This window comes from Salvia miltiorrhiza, chromosome 7 (genome assembly GCF_028751815.1).
Source record: "Salvia miltiorrhiza cultivar Shanhuang (shh) chromosome 7, IMPLAD_Smil_shh, whole genome shotgun sequence".
Classification (NCBI taxonomy): domain Eukaryota; kingdom Viridiplantae; phylum Streptophyta; class Magnoliopsida; order Lamiales; family Lamiaceae; genus Salvia; species Salvia miltiorrhiza.
In genome coordinates, this window is record NC_080393.1 from 17845692 (window position 1) to 17859061 (window position 13370).

Below are 13370 nucleotides of genomic sequence, written 5' to 3' on the forward strand. Positions count from 1 at the left end.
GTTACTTTGCCTTTTAGAAGTAGGAAGAACTCTGGCTGGTGGGCGAAGATTGTGGCCTTGGGTGGGAATCAATCGGAATGGTTCGTGCAAAATACTAGGAGGAAGTTAGGAAATGGGGCGGACATAAAATTTTGGCTTCAATGTTGGGCTGGGGAGAAACCTTTAAAACTCGCCTTCCCTCGCCTTTTCCACCTAAGTGCAAATAAAGATGCTACAGTTGAAGAGGGGGGAAAGTGGGTGGATGGGGAGTTGTTTTGGGAGCTACAATGGAGACGTGAGTTACGAGAGAGAGAGTTGGGGGCGATTAATGTCATGATGTCTTCTTTCTCTTCTGTTGCTTTGCTTGCAGGTGAAGAAGATGGCTGGTCTTGGAAAGCATCCACAGAGGGCAATTACTCGACTAAGTCTGCCTATGACATAATGATGTTAACTAAAAACGAGACTGCTCCGCGATCAGACAATTCTCTACTTCTCACGAAAATTTGGAATGCGCAGGCTCCCCATAAAGCAATCGTGATAGCCTGGAGATTAGTGAGGAACATACTTGCAACGTGTGATAATTTGAGGAAGAAAATTATTCTTATGGGTGATGATGAAACAAGATGTAAGTTCTGCAATTTTCAAGAAGAGTCTCTGTCCTATTATCGGCGAGGTCTGGGACGAAATTCAACGTTGGCTGGGGCTAATTACAGTTCGCCCTTGTTTGGTGGCGGGACATCTTGAGGCTTTCGCGAACTTGGGAAGAGGTAAAAAGATTGGAAAATTCTTAGAGGCAACTTGGATTTGTACTATCTGGACGCTGTGGAAATGGAGAAACAACTGCAAATTCGAAGGCGTGGATTGGGATTCTAGAAAATTCATCACTGAAGTTAAGGTTAGACTTTGGTGTTGGAACAAAAATTTTGGGATCATCGGGGTGGATACCACCGTTGCCGAATGGTCCTCTAATGAGCTGATCTCACGTTTTTTGTAATGCTTTTTCTTTTGGTACCTCTGGTACCTTTTATGAAATTCACCTTTTCTTGATCAAAAAAAAAAAAAAACTTAACTAGATTTTCCATTCGTGCGATGCACGAAAAATATTTTACATCTTTAAAATTTTAAATTATATATATATATATATATATATATTTTATATATAATTATATTACATATGTTTGCGTATGAGTTGAAGAAATGAAGATGCAGAAATGAAAATGCGTATGATGTTGTGTTGGTGTGAGAGTATAAATATTGTAGTGTTTAGATTATTGAAAATGTTGTTGAACGTGTGTGGTATATAGTGTGTGGGTTAGTGGATTGGGAAATTGGTGAAATTTATTTTACTTTGTTTTATAATAGCATATTATAATATGTTTGTGGTTTGACCGGCAATTTTAATTAGTGGGACATAATAGTTTTTAATTTATTTATAACCCCAATATTAAATATAATTGTAAAATTGCCACTAATATCAATTTCAAATTGATTTTCAATTGAAAACACCTTTTTTAATATAGTATAGATGTTAAACTCATAAATCTCAATTTGATATTAAAAATTTACTTGGAGATTAATAGATCATAATGAGAGATTAATCCTTGAATTGAGAATTACTAAACCCTAATAAAAAAAATTATAATTAAATTATTATTATGAGTTTTTTTTTAGAATGTATAATTATGAGTTTTTTTTTAGAATGTATAATTATGAGTTAGTAACCCCTAATTAAATCCAAATTAATCGTGAACTAATCCTCAAAAAATGACCATCATTATTAAATAAAGATTTGCGAACATCTACACGTACAATAGTTTTTGCATTTTCCTTTATGATTGATGTATATTTCACAAGTTACAAAAGATGTTTAGTGATGAATAGAGACGGCTATTCAGTCCAAAATTTGTGGGCTGGCTTGACTAGATCAATAATTTGAGAGGGTTAGAAAAATTTCAATCGATAAAATTACAATTCGAATAGCTCGTAATGGAATAGTCCGATACCCGATAGGATTGGCCCGAAAATAATTGAACCTTATAGAACTGACCCAAAAATAATATATTAACTTGATTATATGAAAATTTGATTTTTAACTTCATTACTTTACTTTTGAAAATTAGTATAATAAATTTCTAACTCAAAAAATTTCAACCCAATTAATTTGCACCCGAATAACCCGATAATTCAATATAATTAAATCAAAATTTGATGGGTTTGTCCGATTAACATCCATAGTAATAAGCATGTCAAATAGGAGTATGACTTTTTGCAACAAATTTTACAGTTTCATAGCACTCGTACTAAGATATTTGTAACATCTCGGAATTTACAAAATTTTTTTTTTTAAAATTAAATAATTTAAAAAAAGAAAAAGAAAACTACGACTCAAAAATAATTTTTGGGTTCAATAGTACACTTTATTATATACTCCGTAATAATTAATTGGGTAATTTTATTCATAGTTCTCATTTTACTCTTTATAACCTTATATTTATATATAAAGTAAAATATAAGATAAATTTTTAATTATTAATAATTATAAAGTATAAAATGGGGGCTTATGAATAGAATAACCAAAATAACTAGGAGTAGAAAGCAACCACTTTGTCGATCAACCAAATAAAAATTTAGGCCATATTAGATATTGAGCAAGAAACGGAATCGATTGAAATCAAAGTAGGCCCACATCATAGATAAGCCCATTTGAAATTTTTCACCAATTCTCCTGAGCCGAATTTCCGAGGTGAGGCCCGATTTGTGTTGATAATACTAATACTAATCTAACAAAAACCACCCAACAAACAGGCATCATCTCGATTTCATGAATATCCAACAAATTATTACATAAAAAAAAAAGTGGAAGTCGAAAAGAAAAATTGAAAAAAAAAAGGGTAAAAAGTATGGTACAAGGGTATGGCTATTTCCTCCTGAGCATGGAAATACTATTGCCCTCAAAAAGCTTCTCAATCATGGTCTCAACATCCTCGGGCTGGTATTTGATGTACTTATCGGCCTGCCTGTGGTTGTCCATGTACTGGCGGAAGCGGCCGACGAAGGCGCGGTAGGCTGGAATCAAGACGGCCGATATGGATATCCGCAGCTCCGACTGCAGCTGCTCGTCGCTGACCACCCAGGTGGTCTGCGACCTGTATATCTCCTCGAAGGTGGTGGTGAAGATCTTGAACCTCTCCTTGATGAGCGGCTTGTTGGGCTTCCCGTTCACGACCAGCCCCTCCTGGTTCAGCGTCTGCAGCACCCTGTTCCACGTCTCCCGCTGGTAGTTCTTGTGGTACTGGCGCACCACCGTCGACCGCCGCCGGCACCACGTGTCCCCCATCACCTGCAGGATCTCGCTCGCCCCTTTCACCTTCTGCAGAATGTATCTCCCGTTGTTCATCAGGAATATGTACCGCAGCGCCGTGTCGCGGTACAGCTTCGACTTCTTGTCCAGATTCCCGTCCAGCAGGTCCATCACCGTCACCACCTGGATGGAGAACGCCGTGGTCCCCGCCATGGTTTCGAAGTTGTGAGGGCTCTCGCTCTCCTTCTCCAAATCCAGGCTCACGGCCACCGGGAATCTCCTCACCAGCTGCGTGTGCTTCTCGAATATCTTCTCCAGCGTGTCCTTGTAGTCGCACGTGTATTTCAGGTAATTCATGACGTAGCGCGTGAGCGGGTGCACTGCGCCGCCGGGCACCGGGGTCCTCGCCAAGTCGCCCTTGATCGAGTTCTCCAGATCGCAGAAGTTGCTCACCGCCGACTCTCCGATCCGGTCCACCGCGTCCGACACCTCATCGATCAGATCTCCCCAGCACGAGTCGCCCGTGATGGTGGGGACCAGGCACTGCAGCGCCTCGTACATGTCCAGGTATTTGAACAGCTTCTCCGCCGACCGCTTCGCCATGGCCGTCGCCTCCGCGAAGTCCAGGAGCTGGATCACCACCCCGCGGATTATGTTGCTCAGTGAGCTCCGGCAGATGGACGGGTAGTCGGCGAAGACGGCCTCGCCGAGGCGCTTCTCCCCCGGGAAGATGATCTCCGAGCAGGCTTTGACGACGTTGATCCACCGCGAGATCTCCGCCTCCAGCGTCTCCCACGCCGCCTTGGCCACGTCGTCCATGTTCCACATGATCTCGAAATCCATCCGCGCCATCTTCTTCCGGATGGCGTTCCGCCGCGAGATGTAGTACACCTGGCAGCACTCCGTCTCGTACCCCGCGGAGATCATGGTCGACGCGATCTCGTGCATCTTCGCCACCACCTCCGGCGAGTAGGCCGGATATTCTTCCGACTGCCCGGGATCCTCCAGTTCGCAGTAATCCTGTTGACTCTTCAAACTGCAAGACGACAATCTGAGCACAATCTCAGCATCCGCATCGCTCCTCGAATCCTCCAACAAGGCGCGGAATTCCTCCTCCAGAAACACCATGGCGTGCTGCAGCGCCGCGCTCGTCTGATTCATCGACGGGTTCACGTTCGAATCCGCCGGGAACTCGCTCAACGCGTTCGTCAATTTGGAGATGCGCCGGACGGAGTGGATGAACAGCAAATCGTCCTCCGTCATCTTGCCGAATCTCGTGCCGGTGTCGCTGGATTTTTTGTATTTCTTCACTCTTGATTCGATGATTTTGGAGAAGGTCTCGATGAAATCAGGAATTTCCGGTGAGTCGGACGATTTGTCGTCGATTGCGGCGATCGTAGTGATGAATTGATCAACATTGTGCGCGATTTCATGGGTGTGATGCGCAGAATGTTGATCGCATGCATCGTCGTTGGATAGATCAACCGAATTTTGGGGGTTGGGGCTGGTTGTAATTTGGGATATTTTGCTCAAACTGTTGTGTTTCTGGAGATGGGCTTCTTCCATTGATTTTCGATCTGTTACCGTTTTCCAGTTTTGTGTTAACTAATTTCCGTTATTTTTTCTGTCTTTTGTGTAATTAATGAGAAGAAAAGCAGAGGGGTGTGGGAAATAGAGGGTCTAGGGAGAAGCATCATTTTTGGACATTACAACTGAATATTGTTTCATTTTTATGTTTAATTTTTTCAAGTTTTACGTTTCAAAATTTTGGGATGTTGGTTGGTGGAGGTGAGGAGTGCTCACCACGACTTCACTAAGTGTGGCCATCCATAACTTCACATCTCTTATGGAATAATAGAATTAATTTGGAAACCTATAAACAGATCATCATTCATGTTTTTATCAAACTTGAGGCATCAAAAACAATTTCTTACCAAAGACATCTTTTATTCAGTCTCATCTTAATCAAGATTATAATTGAGGCCAACCCTTCTTGCAGTGAGACAAAGGCGTAGGGAGCCTAATATTAATAATATATTATTAATTTATAAAAAATACTCCATTCGTCCATGAAAGAACTTTCTAGGAGGGAGTGACACGGGTTTTAAAAAAAAATATTGTTGAATGTATTGAGAGTGAATAAAAGGTAGTTGAGTGTATTGGGAGTGGTGAAAATGTGTTATAATTAATATTGGGAGTTATGAAAAGTGAAAAGTAAGAGGATTATAAGTGGTGGGGTATAGTCCAAAAATAAGCATGAAGTTCTTTTGTGGACGTCCCGAAAAGGAAAGATAGGAAGTTCTTTCGTGGACGGAAGGAGTATATATTCGTCTTCTTCTAAATTCTAACTGCTAGCCTCTCAATTCTGTCTCGACATGTCGTCTCAATTCTCTTGACTGATCTCTCATCTCTTGTTCTATGAGTGTTGTCATGGGAGTTGCAGGCACAACACTTGAAAGAATTGCAGTTGAAGAAAGACATATAATACCATCATTTATCTAGTTTTTCTTGTAACAAGAAATATGAACAACTTTATAGCATGGATCAAAGATTAAAAAAAAGGAATTAAGGTCTTGGAGGATGAGTATGATGCCATTCCCATGAACTAACTACTGCAAATGCGGCCGTTGTGCTAAGCTGTTCCCATTAAGAATTACTTCATTTTCAAGATTATAGCTCGCTTCTGTATGAAAATGTTGAGTTTCATCATCGATATTAATTATTTGTACAATACACATGGAAAGTACTACTAGTTTTAACTCATAAATCAAATGTATAATAATTCAGAATTTAAAATGAAAACAAGGCAAATGAAATTACAGAAACTCGTATACGCAGAAATAAAATATAATTGGGAGGACTAGACCTTAGAGTTATAAACTTATAGGGGTATGAGTATGAAGTTTCACGAAACAAGTATATGAGTTTTGTAACTCAGTAGTATAAGATCCTAAATATATTCACGAAACTGGGCCTCAAATCATATTTTACATGACGAAACACAAAAGATGCACCCAATTTGGGAATGTGCTGAGACATTGATGGATCCACATAATTTATCAATTCTTACAAAACACAGTGCAATATCAACTACTAAAAGTAGGGTGATTAATGTCTACAATTCATACGACACAACCGTACCATTGAAATTTCTATTTATCTATTAAAGAATGGTGATTCAATACAGTCCCTTACTTCTCACTATTGTAGCCCCTTATTGCAAAAAATAATAAAAATATTAATATATGTACTATTTTGTCCTTATACTCTCCAAATTGAATTTACCACAAATATAACTGAAAAAAATGAGTTTAACAAAAACATATAGCCCCATCTTAAAAAATGTGTAGCCCCAAAAATCGGATGGGCAAAATGCTCAGGTCTTGTTCTTTTTTCATATATATAATTGTGGTTTGTGGAGAATTTGTTATTTTTTGTATTGTTTTGAATTATGACTTGTAGGGATGAAATAGTATAATTATTAATAATATTTTTATTATTTATTTAATTAAGTGGTTATAGTGAAAAAAAAATAGAGACTATGTTTTGAATGTCCCTAAATGAAACACAGGCTCGTACTCTTATCTTTTGAGTTTTACCCAAATTACTATCAATCAGCGGTCCCCATCTCCTCCAAGCCCATCGTATCGTTATCATAATCATATAAAAGAACTCATTTGATACGAGGGATTAGAGTGTACAATATCTTATTTGTTAAAAAATAATATGAAATACACAATTTTTTAAAAATTAAAAATTCAAAAATATTATAATAATTTAAGGGATTTTGTATACAACCTATGAATGTGGTATACTTAATACAAATAATAATTATAACTATCATTAATTTTATATAATCTTAATACATCATGCCAAACAACATAATTTTACAGATATTTTAATGCATTCTACCAAACATTATATTAATATGATATATAGTAAAAGACATCTCAGTCAAATATATCACATCTTATCTCATACGTGTGTGTGTGTGTGTGTATATATATAGGAAGGGGCTAGGCTATAAATCCATCTTAAAATATCAAATACAAACCATTAAATTCTATGTACAATACGTTTGAACTCGTTGAAAATTAAATTTTTTGCTCCTTATGAAATTCGAACTCCATGAATTCATCCAACAAAGTCATGAATCCACATGATCTAAGGGCTAAAAATGATTAATATTTTATATTTTAAAATGAGTTTTTATTTCAGCTCATCTCATATATATATATATATATAGAGAGAGAGAGAGAGAGGTTCAAGTAAGAATGACTAAATAATATAAGAATGGAGAACCGTTATTTAGCAATTTAATCATTAAGATGTACGGTGGATGCATTATCTTGATAAATGAATGCAGAACGGAGATTGTCGGCTGAGAAGAGAGAGAGAGACGCGTAGAGAGAGGGAGAGTTGTGCGAGAATAGAGAGGGATTAGGGTTAGAGCAAGGTAGTATCTGAAGTTTTAATCGGTGATTCAGAAGCGTGGGGCACATAAATGAAAAGATTTGAAGTTTCAATTGGTTTCATCACGCCGAATATGAGTAGACTAGGGTTTGGAGGAAGGGAGATTGTCGGTTGAGAAGAGAGAGAGAGAGAGAGAGAGAGAGAGAGAGAGACGCGTACAGAGAGGGAGAGTTGTGCGAGAATAGAAAGGGATCAGGGTTAGAATAGGGTTGATTAGGGATTTAATTAGAGTCCCTAATTCCTTCTTTTTTTGGAAACCCACCACTTATAATAGGATGGCCAAAGTGGTATAGATGCCACTTATAATGGGACGGATGGAGTACATCTTTTGGGGTTGATTCCAATTGGAGAAGTGTTCTACACTCTCCAAATTTCTAGATTGACCCTTTTGATCCTCGAAAGATCTTAGGACTGGGAGATACGAATTTTTGAATACAACCCATCAACCTAGCCCAAATCTAAAAACCTGAAATTTTCAGAATTTTTGTTATCAAGAGCCCATTTTTGAGGAGTCGTGACTTATTCGTTTGAACTCCGATTTAGTCGATTCAAATTGGAGATTATAAGTTGTACTAATATCTAGTTTCCATAATGATCACTGGAGTCTCCATTTGAGCTTTGAATCGATACCTATTTAAAATTAGTATCTTGAAGCTAAAGTTTTATCAAAATTTTCTAAGTATGAACTTCATTTTTCAAATAATCAAGTGTTTAAGTCAAGTTAGCAACTATGTGGCACTGTGATGCATGTTTATGTGCAAAGAACTAAGAAGAGCATGAAATTTGTTTAATCTAGTAAAGACATCAAGATAGGTGAAATGATGTGAGCCTATGTGTTGAAATGGAGATTAAAAATGATTAAAATGTAAGATCAAGACTTGATTTTGTAATAATAAATCGAGGAATAGGTAGACCTAGAAAACCTTAGATATACAACGGAAACCGTTATCTATGGCATGAGCTAAGACTTAAGATTTGTCTTGTAGGACTTGATATTCAAGGCGGTGGACCATCATATATAAGCTCAGTTTTACCACACAAGTTCAACGAGAGGATTATATTTGTAAAGTAAGTTTGGGTTAGTAAGCCCACACTTTTAAAGTTATAAATGTATATGTTATGTTTTATGAATCCACGATAAATATTTTGTTCGGTTGTTACATATTAATCAGTTGGATTTACTTGGGAAGATGATCAGCTCTGACTCCAACAAGGGATTAAGGTGTGTACACAAGAAAAGTCTAGTCATGAGCTGACTCATCAGGGTCCCCCATGTCTAGCACCAAGGTATCACCGAACACAGTTAAAATGCGCATTTATCAAGAGCCTTGGCTCACAGTTCAAGTTTTTGGATTTATAGTACTCTATTCGTCCACGATAAGAGTTGTCTTTTTGTCATTTTCGTTTGTCCACAATAAGTGTGGTATTTCTATTTTGGGACATATATCATTATACTTTACCCCATTCACACATAATATTTACAAAAACCTCATCTCACAAACCATTTCTTTCTTACCTAACAAATCAACTTGATGGATCGTTTATTCTCTTTATACACATCTCCCAATATTTTCTTAAAATTTCCGTCCTTTCATCCACACCACACTTATCGTGGACGAATTTAGTAACTGTTTTTTAAAGTGTTGCTATATTTCCTGAGAAGGCATGCGATTCACTAAGAAATCTTTAAACTTGATTTAAAGAAAAATGAGCATTAACTTCACTGAGTGCATTAGTACTCAGCTCACGTTTATTCAAATCATTTTAGGATGATGATGAGTTGGGTGCAGCTAGAGTGTGTGGTGGTTGTGTTCTTTTTGAAGCAAGATCGTGATCATTTGGATGGTATTAAATTTCCTATGTTTGGACTCGCGTCATTCTAGCTTAGTCAGCCAATAGTTTTCCTTAAAAACTCTATTTTTTTATGCCCTCTGGTATTTTGAACAAATTACCCCATGGATTATCAAATTGAACAATTGAGTTCCTCTGTCAATCCTTTGAATTCCGCACCTAGGATTTGACTGAAGTTTTCATACTCCAAGTCAAACTATATTTTCTTTGAGCAATCAATCAAATTAGTTCAGATTAATTATTTTTAGGGGTGGTAAATCGGTTCCGATTATCCGGTTATAACCATAATCGAACCAAAAAATCGGTTAATCGGTTAACCGATAACTGGAATTTTTCGATTCAGTTCGGTTCGGTTATCGATTATGATAATTTATGTTAACCGATTAATCGGTTTAATCGGTAACTGATCGGTTAAACCGAATTAATCGATTTAGATATAATTTAATAATTCATATTTTATTAAGTTGTAATTATAGAGTAGGGCTTCCGGCTCTAGTTCCTACTGTATAGCCTATACAGCCATCTGCATTTTCCCTAGCCGCAACCTGCGATAATTGAAGGCAGCGCCGCGCCGCCGACACCTCTTCCCACCGGGTCGTCGGCACCTCTTCCCAACGGGCCACCGACGCATCTTACTGATTCACAATCCTCAACGACGAGCTTATCCAAATTAGAGAGACACTGAAGCACAGAATGAGTGGCAACGTATTTCAGCTTCCAACAAGTGTTTATCCTCGTATATTTAAGTGCTCCATAGCTTCCTAGCATGGGATCATCCTCCCAGATCCTCTCCAGATTCCATAGATAATGCAAACCCAAATACTCAAGTTTTGGGAAAAAAACTAACATTCCTCTTCTCTCCTATGATCACGACCTGCATATTAGGGCACTCTCTCAACACACAGAACTTGAGCTCCGCGAAGCTAGAAACGCCTGATTCGGTTAGGCTCTGGTCTCCAAATGATGGTCCAAGTAAAACGCCGTGACAGATTCGAGAATCCCCCTATCAATTCAGGTTCTTTTTTGCCACTGTTCACCAAGAAAAATGTCGTGAATGAGGGTGGTGAAATTTACTCCCTTCGGCCTTCAATGCTTTAATTGAACCGGTTAATTCGGTTAACCGATTAACTGGTCAACCGGACCGGTTAACCGAATCGTAAACCAGTTCGGTTTTCGATTAGCATGTTTAATGTTAATCGGTCCCGGTTAACTGGAAAATTGATTCGGTTATAACCGAATCGGACTGATTACCACCCCTAATTATTTTTACTAATTAGTCTAGTTAAGTGAAATAGTTGAGAAGTTATCTTAATTAAAGACTTAGAGTACACGTGTTAGCTCTTAGAAAAGTCGGGTCATCACACGGGCTTGGGTGATTGAATCCTAACGTTATTATTTCAACCCACCAATTGATTTTTTAGAAAACTTCAAAAATTGAAAAAACATAAATAAATTAGAATGTCACTTGTTTATATATATACACACACACACACACACAGGGGAGTGATTTTTGGACACCAGGTGTCTTAGACACCTTCATAAAAAATTAGTTTTTGTTTGATGTTTAATTTGACTGATTTTTTGTTATTTAGTGATTTTTCTAAAATATCATTTTCAAAAATATATTCAATCGATTTTGTTAGTATTTTCAATTTTTATATATTTTTATATAAAAAATTAGTGAACTTGGAAAAAAAATATTAAAAAAATATAAAGATAAAAAATAATAACAAAATCGGTTGAATATATTTTTAAAAATAATATTTTAGACAAATCACTAAATAACAAAAAATCGGTCAAATTAAACATCAAGAAAAAACTGATTTTTTTATGAAGGTGTCTAAGACACCTGGTGTCCAAAAAATCTTTTCCCACACACACACACACACACACACACACATATATATATATATATAGGGTGCGGTTATAGTGAGAACCACAATTATCGTGAGAACATAAGAACCAATAAAATTACTGCATCTGCTATACAAATTAATGCATCCGCTATTAAATTTAATGCATCCGAAAAAAATAATTTATTTGCTCCCTTCAGGATTCGAACCCAGCACCTGCATCCATCCACCAAGATGATGCATCCACCGTAGATCTTGATGATCGAATGGCTTAAAATGGTTCTCCGTTCTTATTTTATTAGTGGTTCTTATTTGAACCTCTCCCTATATATATATATATATATATATATATATATATATATATATATAGAGAAAAGTTAAACAGAGAATGCTAAATATTTAGAGAATAGAGAATTCGTGAAATAAAAACGAACAGATCTACAATTTTTACGAACAAATCAATGTACCGCATGAACAGCAATTTGCCCCGGGTTCGAATCCTGCTGGTGGCGAGTTTTTCTCTTTTTTTACTAAATACGTCTGTTCGTTAGTTATGTTGATTTGTTCGTAAAATGTATAGACTTGTTCAAAATGAAATATATAATAATTCTCTGTTTAACTTGACCCTATATATATATATATATATATATATATATATATATACTAGTATTTATTATTAATAGTTATTATGTAATGTTGGAATTATATTAAGACAATTAACTAATCATTATAACATCTTATTTCAAATAAGTTCAGAGATTGCCAAGGGTATTACTATACGAGCTTGAGAAATATAACTAATTACTGTAACAATGTATATTTAACTAACTAAATATTTTTAAAATTTCAAGGGACTTGAGTAATAATAAGTGGCTAGTACTATATGAGTTTGAGACGAGAATGAGTAGTAAAATAATTTCAAAAAAGACCCAAACATTAGTCATGTGCCTATATTAATATTTCTTTAATTTTTAATCTTTTGTTATTTATTATATTTATTATTAATACTTTACTTCGGGTTGTTATTGCGACGGATATCTTATTATTGTAACAAATCATATTTAAACTTTCAAATATGTTCATGTAAAGTTGAGCATTGTTCTACGTGTTTGAGCGTAGAACGAGTTAAAACTATTTTTTTTTTTATTGTGTTTGAGATTGGTACGCGAGTAAATATATTTGAGGGAGATTTAGGTGGATGGAATGTACTATCCTCATCATTTTGCTTCATTGTCATACTTTACCACGACCAACAATTCTAGATAGGTAAACCTAACACAACTACACAAGTATGAAGTTATTTTATAATTTTTAATTATAAATTCCAATATAAAGTGATTTTCCGTTGAAATTCAACAAGTTATATGTAAGTACAATTTAATATTCAAAATTTAATTTTTTTTATTAAAATGTCTCAAACTATATATAATTATAATTAAATATATTGTTTATCTTTAAATAAGTGTCATATGACACAAAATTACATATATCAAGAAAGAGTATAATTTTACACGTATATCTTTAATTATATTTCGTAACTTTAAGATGAGGTGGGGAAGAACCGAAGAAGTGAAGACAATACATTTAATACTAATACTAAAGATATGGGTAGACTTTTTTTTTTAATTTTATTTTAAATTTTCATAATATGATACTTAAAAAGGGAAATAAAAGAAAATTCTACAATATAATACTCCTTCTTTGATGACGCAGGGAGTCTGAATTATCACAAAACTAAACATAAATATCCCAAAATTCAATTTATGGTCACGTAAAACATCACGTCACGCGTCTACATAAATCTTAACACAAATATATTGAAAATTAAGCTATCATCAAAGCAACAGCTTGCCACCTTTTTTTTTTTTTTTTTTTAATAACAATAATTTCTAACGAGTCATGTAATTTTTCAC

At 35.9% G+C, this 13370-nt stretch overlaps 1 protein-coding gene across 1 annotated transcript; it reads right to left on the reverse strand.

Annotated features, from left to right (window-relative positions):
* Positions 1 to 2760: 2760 nt before the first annotated feature.
* Positions 2761 to 5001, reverse strand: LOC130995669 (exocyst complex component EXO70B1). The gene has a single exon (XM_057921041.1). It carries the CDS (start codon positions 4844 to 4846, stop codon positions 2897 to 2899), a length of 1950 nt encoding a protein of 649 aa, XP_057777024.1. The 5' UTR covers positions 4847 to 5001; the 3' UTR covers positions 2761 to 2896.
* Positions 5002 to 13370: the final 8369 nt, after the last annotated feature.